The sequence below is a fragment of the Oncorhynchus kisutch genome, linkage group LG27 (assembly GCF_002021735.2).
Source record: "Oncorhynchus kisutch isolate 150728-3 linkage group LG27, Okis_V2, whole genome shotgun sequence".
NCBI classification, from domain to species: Eukaryota; Metazoa; Chordata; class Actinopteri; order Salmoniformes; family Salmonidae; genus Oncorhynchus; species Oncorhynchus kisutch.
The window spans coordinates 16,140,435-16,149,932 of NC_034200.2; the positions used below are offsets into that span (position 1 = coordinate 16,140,435).

Consider the following 9,498-nt stretch of genomic DNA (forward strand, 5'->3'; position numbering starts at 1 on the left):
TTGGCATTTTTCCTATTTTGTTGCCTTACAACCTGTAATTTAAATGGATTTTTATTTGGATTTCATGTAATGGACATACACAAAATAGTCAAAATTGATGAAGTGAAATGAAAAAAAGAACTTGTTTCAAAAATAAAATAAAAAAATCTAAACTGAAAAGTGGTGTGTGCATACGTATTCACCAACTTTGCTATGAAGCCCCTAAATAAGATCTGATGCAACCAATTACCTTCAGAAGTCACATAATTAGTTAGATTGCACACAGGGGGACTTTATTTAAGTGTCACATGATCTGTTACATGATCTCAGTATACATACACCTGTTCTGAAAGGCCCCAGAGTCACAACACCACAAAGCAAGGGGCACCAGCAAGCAAGCAGCACTATGAAGACGCACTATGAAGACCAAGGAGCTCTCCAAACAGGTCAGGGACAAAGTTGTGTAGAGGTACAAATCAGGGTTGGGTTATAAAAAAGTATCCAAAACTTTGAACATCCCACAGAGCACCATTAAATCTATTTAAAAAAATGTAAAGAATATGGCACCACAACAAACCTGCCAAGAGAGGGCCGCCCACCAAAACTCACGGACCAGGCAAGGAGGGCATTAATCAGAGAGGCAAAAAAGAGACCAAAGATAAAGCTCCACAGCGGAGATTGGAATATCTGTCCATAGGACTACCTTAAGCCGTACACTCCACAGAGCTGGGCTTTGTGGAAGAGGGGCCCAAAAAAATCCAATGCTTACAGAAAAAAATAAGCAAACAAAAAGGCATGTGGGAGACTCCCCAAACATATGGAAGAAGGCACTCTGGTCAGATGAGACTAAAATTGAGCTTTTTGGCCATCATGGAAAACGCTATGTCTAGCGCAAACCCAACACCTCTCACCACCCGAGAACACCATCCCCACAGTGAAGCATGGTGGTGGCAGCATCGTGCTGTGGGGATGTTTTTCATCAGCAGGGACTGGGAAACTGGTTAGAATTGAAGGAATGCTAAATGCAGGGAAATTCTTGAGGGAAACCTGTTTCAGTCTTTCAGAGATTTGAGACTGGGACGGAGGTTCACCTTCCAGCAGGACAATGGCCCTAAGCATACTGCTAAAGCAACACTTGAGTGGTTTAAGGGGAAACATTTAAATGTCTTGGAATGGCCTAGTCAAAGCCCAGACCTCAATCCAATTGAGAATCTGTGGTATGACTTAAAGATTGCTGTACACCAGCGGAACCCATCCAACTTGAAGGAGCTGGAGCAGTTTTGCCTTGAAGAATGGGCAAAACTCCCAGTGGCTAGATGTGCCAAGCTTCTAGAGACATACCCCAAGAGACTTGCAGCTGTAATTGCTGCAAAAGGTGGCTCTACAAAGTATTGACTTTGGGGGGTGAATAGTTATGCACGATCAAGTTTTCAGTTTTTTTTTGTCTTATTTCTTGTTTGTTTCACAATAACAAAATATTTTGTAACTTCAAATGATACAACCCCCCCCAAAAATAAATCCATTATAATTCCAGGTTGTAAGGCAACAAAACAGGAAAAATGCCAAGGGGGGTGAATACTTTCGCAAGCCACTGTACCCTCACTAAATTCAAGCCCTGGTTTTAACCAAACCCACCAAGCCCTTCCCAGACATGGAGGTATTTAAGGAATGCATGGTGACGGTATTGGAGGATTTGGCTATACCGATAAATCTAAGGGCAGCATAATTACGTCTGTCAATCAGGTAGGCTTACCTCTTTTTATATAGGAAAATAGACTCTAGCAAAGCCCTATTGTTGTTAGTGAAGTCGAATTAAATGAAGACAATTGTTAAAATGAATTACTTTCATCTCCGTTTGCTGTCCACCACTGTTTGATTATGTCGCAGCCAATCCAAAACTGCCTTTTTCTTTGACTTCATCATTAATGAATTAATGATTTAAAAAGTGTCTGTCTCATGACATTGTTATACATTTTAGTCTCCAGTCTATGAGCTACAGAAAAACCACATAGGCTACTACTCTTTCCACTGTATGCTACATCATTTATATAAACTTAATCTGATGGAGCTTTGGTGGAGCACCGCAGCACTGCGTCTCTCTAACAGCACCCTGGAGAGGCGCGCTGGTCATGGACAAAGTGGACACTGATTTCATGGGGCGGCATCAGCGCTCACCTAAATAGCCCTCATGCCACTGGGTGAGAGAAGTTATCCTTGTTTTTAGACAGAGTAATGTGAGGTGTTATGTGTTGTTGGAGGTGCGTCTTGGTCAGTTTAGCTCGGAAAAGACCTCCCTCGTCAAACTGCAGCTCTAGGCGGCTGCTTAATCGTACCTAACGGGCGGGCCGGCCGTGGGGACCTTTACAACGTGTTAGCTTTTGTGGTGGCATAAACACAACCAGTCATGATGTTTTCATCTGATTGTCAAACAATCACGTCAAAGGGCTCACAGTATTTATTTTGCCAGGACGCCGTACCGGACCGTACCACCTTACTTTCTCCCCTGCATACATCTGCCTCATTCCAGAATATATTGCTTAACACATAAAGTACATTTAGCAATATATTAAAATGTATCTCTCAGGGGAATGTCTGCCAAGAGACAGAGCTTTACATCTGTTTCTACATGTATCTCACTGCTTGTGTTTGTGTGTTATCTGCAGTTGGAGGATAGGTGCCTCTGAAGCATTGAGACATCCTTGGCTCTCTGACCCAGTCCTCCATCACCGACTTCATGAAAAGGTACAGGACACCTACTCACTCCTTATAGAGAACAATAGCATCGACCTCTTATCTCTGCACTGTCTCTATGCACACTTACAGGACACCTACTCACTCCTTATAGAGAACAATAGCATCGACCTCTTATCTCTGCACTGTCTCTATGCACACTTACAGGACACCTACTCACTCCTTATAGAGAACAATAGCATTGACCTTTTATCTCTGCACTGTCTCTATGCACACTTACAGGACACCTACTCACTCCTTATAGAGAACAATAGCATCAACCTCTTATCTCTGCACTGTCTCTATGCACACTTACAGGACACCTACTCACTCCTTATAGAGAACAATAGCATCAACCTTTTATTTCTGCACTGTCTCTATGCACACTTACAGGACACTTACCCACTCCTTATAGAGAACAATAGCATCGACCTCTTATCTCTGCACTGTCTCTATGCACACTTACAGGGCCCTACACACTCACTCCATCATCTGATCACTTAATATGCACATACATTTATACGGACTCTACACACACGCACACCCACTCACATACAGTGCATTCGGAAAGTATTCAGAACCCTTGACACATTTTGTTAGGTTACAGCCATATTCTAAAATGTATACAATTATTTCCCCCCTTCATCAATCTATAAAACAATACCCTATAATGACAAAGCAAAAGCATGTTTCTAGATATTTTTGCTAATTTATAAAAAAAATTAAAAAAATGTTATTTACGTAAGTATTCAGACCCTTTACTCACTACCTTGTTGAAGCACCTTTGGCAGCGATTACAGCCTCGAGTATTCTTGAGTATAACGCTGCAAGCTTGGCACACCTGTATTTATGGAGCGGCAGGAAGCCTAGTGGTTAGAGTGTTGGACTAGTAACCGAAAGGTTGCAAGTTTGAATGCCCGAGCTGACAAGGTAAAAATCTGTCGTTCTGCCCCTGAACAAGGCAGTTAACCCACTGTTCCTAGGCCGTCATTGAAAATAAGAATTTGTTCTTAACTGACTTGCCTAGTTAAATAAAGGTAACGTTTTGGGAGTTTCTCTCATTCTTCTCTGTAGATTCTCTCAAGCTCTGTCATTGGATGGGGAGCATTGCTGCACAGCTATTTTCAGGTCTCTCCAGAGATGTTCGATCGATCGGGTTCAAGTACGGGCTCTGGCTGGGCCACTCAAGGACATTCAGAGACTTCTCCAAAAGCCACTCCTGTGTTGTTCTGGCTGTGTGCTTAGGGTTGTTGTCCTGTTGGAAGGTGAACCTTCGCACCAGTCTGAGGTCCTGAGCGCTCTGGAGCAGATTTTCATCAAGGATCTCTCTGTTCATCTTTCCCTCGATTCTGATCAATCTCCCATTCCCTGCCTCTGAAAAGCACCCCCACAGCATGATGCTGCCACCACGATGCTTCATCGTAGGGATGGTCCCTGGTTTCCTCCAGACGAGACGTTTGGCATTCAGGCCAAAGAGTTCAATCTTGATTCCATCTGACCAGAGAATCCTGTTTCTCATGGTCTGAGAGTCTTCAGGTGCCTTTTGGCAAACTCCAAGGGGGCTGCCATGTGCTTTTTACTGAGGACTGGCTTCTGTCTTGCCACTCTACCATAAAGGCCTGATTGGTGGAGTGCTGCAGAGATGGTTGTCCACCTGGAAGGTTCTCCCATCTCCACATTGGAACTCTAGAGCTCTAGAGCTCTTACCTAGACCATCGGGTTCTAGGTAACCTTCCTGACCAAGGCCCTTCTCCCCCAATTGTTTAGTTTGACCTGGCCGGCCAGCTACAGGAAGTGTCTTGGTGGTTCCAAACTTCATTCATTTAAGTATGATGGATTCCACTGTGTTCTTAGGGGACCTTCAATGCTGCAGACATTTTTTGGTACCTTTCCCCAGATCTGTTCCTCGACACAATCCTGTCTCGGAGCGCTACGGACAATTCCTAAGACCTCATTGCTTGGTTTTTGCTCTGACATGCACTGTCAGCTGTGGGACCTTATATAGACGGTTGTGTGCCTTTCCAAATCACGTCCAATCAATTGAATTTAGCACAGGTGTACTCCAATCAAGATGTAGAAACATCTCAAGGATGATCAATGGAAACAGGATGCACCAGTGCTCAATTCGAGACTCATAGCAAAGGGTCTGAATACTATGTAAATAAGTCATTTCAGTTTAAAAAATATATTTGCAACAGTTTCTAAAAACCTGTTTTCACTTTGTAATTATGTGGCATTGTATGTTGATTGCTGAGATGTTTTATTTCTTTAATCAATTTTTAGAAGAAGGCTGTAACGCAACAAAATGTGGACCAAGTGAAGGGGTCTGAATACTTTCCGAAGGCACTGTACAAGCTGCTTCTTCTCTGTTAATCTTATATCCTGTTGCTTAGTCCTTACCCCTATAGATATCTACCTCCATCACTCCAGTATCCCTGCACATTGTAAATATGGTATTTGAACTGTCTATAACTGCCTATATGTCAGCGGTCGGCAACCTTTTTTGTTTGGAGTGCCAATTTACTATTTATCTTAACACGTCTAGCGATCTGTGTGCTAGTAGTGATTTTCAAATGTGCATTACAACTAATTGTGTCTGTTGAATATCCACAAAAGTAAGAATTCCATAGCTCGCTTAACAGAGGCGCTTTCCGTTAGCCCCGCAGGCTTGATCTTGGAACACAGATTCTCTTGGTGATTTATGTAGTGACATTTAACCACGGGGTGGCCAATCTTATCTTCGGGCCTTTGTTTCCCCACCGTAGCTGGGTGTAATAGTGAATATGTTTTTGATATCGACACCTCTCTCCTCAAAATGATCTGTGAAGGCTTTTGCCTTTAGTAGTACCATGCACGGGTTTTATAGACCAATCAGCTCCTCACGTACCTGCTCTGAGTCACCGTATGTTGCAACAACTGCCAGACGTGGAATGTCAATCACATCCAAACTCTCATCAAGAGCCACACAGGTGCGTCTTTTGACGCTACAGTTTGCTGCTCCTATACATTTTCAACCATCTCGGTAACGCGGCTTGCAACAGTTCTGGCAGACACAGGCGTGTCTTTTGTCTTTGAGATGATTGTGTCTTTTTGATTCCTTCAGTCTTGTCCGACCTCATCCTTAACGTTTTTCTCATGTCTTGTTCCAAATATGATGCTGCACACTTGATGTCCGACAAAACAACAGGTTTACAACAAAGAGAGCAAATAGACCGGTGCATCAGTAAAATGAATCATTATTCATTTGTCCAAGAGGCAATAAATGACTGGACATCTGCCTTGTTTTTCTTTGCTGATGACATTTTGTGCCCTGCACTTTTTGAAATAAGAAAAGAAGGTGTGCTTGCTGCTAGCCATGTGAAAACGAATCTCTCATCTTCAGTGCTGCCTTGGTTTTGAATTTTGTGGGAGAGGTGAGGTGGGTTGTCTTGCACTGAACTAATAAAATGAAACTCCTGCAAAATCATGAAAGCCCATTGGCTAATCAGGATAGATATACCTTGGAAACTATGACATTGCAGTGAATACCGACGCAAATTTGAGATCAATGTATCGAAGGCTGGCACACGTGCCTTAGGTTGCCGACCCCTGCTGTATATAGTAGGCTTACGCATTGTGTTCTTCATATTTCTTATTTCTCCTGTGTTTATGTTTTTCTAGAATTGCATTGTTATTGATTATTGCATTGTTGGGTTTTTGAGTTTTCAAAAAAGGCATTTCACCGTAACTTGTGCACGTGACCTAAAAACTTGAAACAGCTTACTACCTTAGAGAATATTGCTATATTATGAAGTGGTGTAGTTCTATTTTTAAAACAGGCACTGATTGGTTTGCTGAGGTTAGGAAGTGTTTTTGTTTCTAATTGTTATGGAATATTGGACTTAACTTTGTGTTTTATAGAAGAACATGTGTCACTGTTCCCGGAGATCTTCATGCGTACCCATTACAGAGAGTTGAGGTAAGACGCTAAACCTTCCTCATCACAAATTATATCTACTTCCTACTGCATATTTTTTTCTACATTTGTGTCAACACCCTACACAGTTTAATGGAATATTTTCCCCAAAATGCTATGTCTCAAGTCAGGATTCAGCTCTCAATCTCCACAATAAAGTAATGTCCTCTTAGGAACCACCAGGGGGAAGCATTTTCTCAATGTTTGTGCATAAAGGCAGTAAGAAATTCAGATTAGAGCAAAACAGCCCAAAAATGTTGACATTGCTGAAACTGAAGTGTTTCCCATCCCGTTATGTTTTGAGCAGCATGATGACTAGACGGCGCCAGCTGTGGCCACCTGGACCAAGCCTGCTGTACACCTGCATGTTTACCAGCGCTTACCTATCTAAACACCTGTAGAAGTACACCTGTAGAACTACTGGAGCTTACCTGTCTGTACACCTGTAGAACTACAACCTGCAAAACTACAACCTGTAGAATTACTGGAGCTTACCTGTCTGTACACCTGTAGAACTACAACCTGTAGAACAACCGTAGCTGTGTGATGGTTGGACGATACATGTTACCTGAACAACTGTTAGCTCACTAGATATGCTGTTTTGTTGGTTTTTGTACGTATATCCAAGGATAGGTCAAAAATTAGACAAAAATAAGGAATTGGTTTTAGTGGAAACATTACCTGACAGTCATACTGTACTTTTTTGAGTGGGTTGTCATGTACTGTAAAAGTGCTATTTCAGTGTGATGCCAAAGCTTAGAAGACTGGAGGGTGTCGTGAAAGATAGTATGCCAGGTACAGTATGGGAATTTCATCTGCAACGCAAGGTTAGTATGACATAACACCAAACTCTAACCTCGTATCTTGTAAATACTTTGGGGGTTTGATTTTGTCAGACAAACTAGATTCCAGATTTTAAAAAAATGTTTACTTTTAGCCAATGTTGTTTCCCTGTCGTACAGCTGTACTGTTCTCTTCCCTCATGTGTGAATCCATTTTGATTAGCTTTATTTCCATCTCAGTTATCCACAATGCATCTCAGCGTTTATGCTGTGATGCTGCTCTCCATTTCATCTCATTTTCTGTTCATGTAAAAGAGTTCCGTGTTGAGCACTGTACCCCACTTTTCTTCGGAACGTGTGTGTATTTATCAAACCAAAGGATTTTTCCGTTTAACTTGACTGATAGACCGACAAATGTCATGTGTTTGCTGTTTGTTTTGTGCTCTCTTGGTATTGGGTGTAAATAGATCAAATGTGTAGATGTTTGCTTAAACTTCTAATGCAGACCTGGGGTACTTAGTGAGTCTGGGAAAGCATTGTTATACTGTTTTCATTTTCTTGAAATCATTCGATCCATTATAGAATTATAGAATATAAATTGCTGTTGATAATCTATATTGTATTTTGGAAAAAGATGTACTTTCAGTAAAGAAAATGGAAATTGTTGCGCAGGAATACTCTTTTTTTTTTTTCACACAGACATAACAAAGAAAGGCCTAAGTTCAAGCAAGAATATTAATAGATTTAAATCTCAAATAATCTGACAACGTTCGGGATGTTTTATCTATGTTCTAGTATATTTGTAAATCTACAGTATGAAAAGGGTTGAATGGATCTTGTCTGGTCAGGTTTTATAAGCTCTAGGATGTGCACTTTAAATTGTTATTTGTTTAAATCAGATGAATTTATCAAAACTAATCCTGGCACTTAAGAGAAAATACCATGTTAGAAATGATGTTTTTATGCCTGTAGTCATACCCTGCATTATTTCATTATATTTTGTTAATGTGTGTGTGTGTATATGTATATATATCCCCAACAGTTTTACTTTATATTCAAATAATCTTATTTTATTAGTATTTTCTTTGTTTTCTTTGGATTTTTATTTTTGTTGCCTTTGTTACTTTTTATTTAATGAAAGCATGCTTTTTGCTTTCATGTGCTCAGTAAAACCAATTATAGTACATACATGACACATTATACATCATTATTTCAATGTGTTGGGTTGTGCAAACATGTTTCCATAGCTACTATTGTTATTTGTTCAAACTTTTTCTCAATGCTTGTCCACATGTTATAATTTTGTAATTAAAAAATAAAACTACTTTATTACCTTCCATGAATGTTGGCTATTGGAAAGTATACTAGCTATTAGAATTAAATATGGCTAGTGTTTCATATATTACACTTTTCCTCTATGGTGTATATCTATCTTAGGTTTACAGTTGTGTAAACAGTAAAACTGCTGTCTTTTTAGTCCGTTGGACATTGATTGTCATTGTTTTGAAGGATAGAGTACAATAAAAAATACAATAATAATCTGATCTCAGCAATGGAGTGAAACACATTTTGAATTCAATGTGACTTTTGAAGTTTTGGAGCATTAAAACTTAAATAAATATTACAGCGAAAGAAAAAACACCTTTATTATCATTTAACTTTTGTATTTTTGTATTTAACCTTTTATTTAACTAGGCAAGTCAGTTAAGGACAAATTCTTATTTACAATGACGGCCTACATTATCACAAGTGTCTTTTCATTGAAATTCTCTTTAAAACGTATTCAAGTTGTGTTGTATTTCCAACATAAAGTAAGAACAAATCTTTAGTTCGGAGTTTCTGTCAATCACAGTGTGTTTCCTGGCTGTAGCCAATCCCAATGGGTTTTTAATTCCATTGAACACATGTGTCCAGTAGAGGGCAGTAAAACTAGGGAAGAAATCCGTAGCATACTCAGGATTTCAATGTAGATATATATTGAGTGGACAAAACATTAGGAACACCTGCTGTTTCCATGACAAACTGCCCAGGTGAATCCAGATGAAAGCTATG

General features: G+C 40.1%; 1 protein-coding gene across 1 annotated transcript in view; it reads left to right on the top strand.

Moving 5' to 3' along the window:
- The window catches only part of LOC109871935 (myosin light chain kinase 2, skeletal/cardiac muscle), a 29,638-nt gene extending 20,855 nt beyond the window's left edge, over nt 1-8,783 (top strand). Inside the window, exons 12-14 of the mRNA XM_020462973.2 lie at nt 2,643-2,721; nt 6,610-6,667; nt 6,972-8,783. Of these exons, the coding sequence (XP_020318562.1) occupies nt 2,643-2,721; nt 6,610-6,666 (136 nt within the window). The 3' untranslated portion in view covers nt 6,667; nt 6,972-8,783. The remainder of the gene's footprint in view (nt 1-2,642; nt 2,722-6,609; nt 6,668-6,971) is intronic.
- Nucleotides 8,784-9,498: the final 715 nt, after the last annotated feature.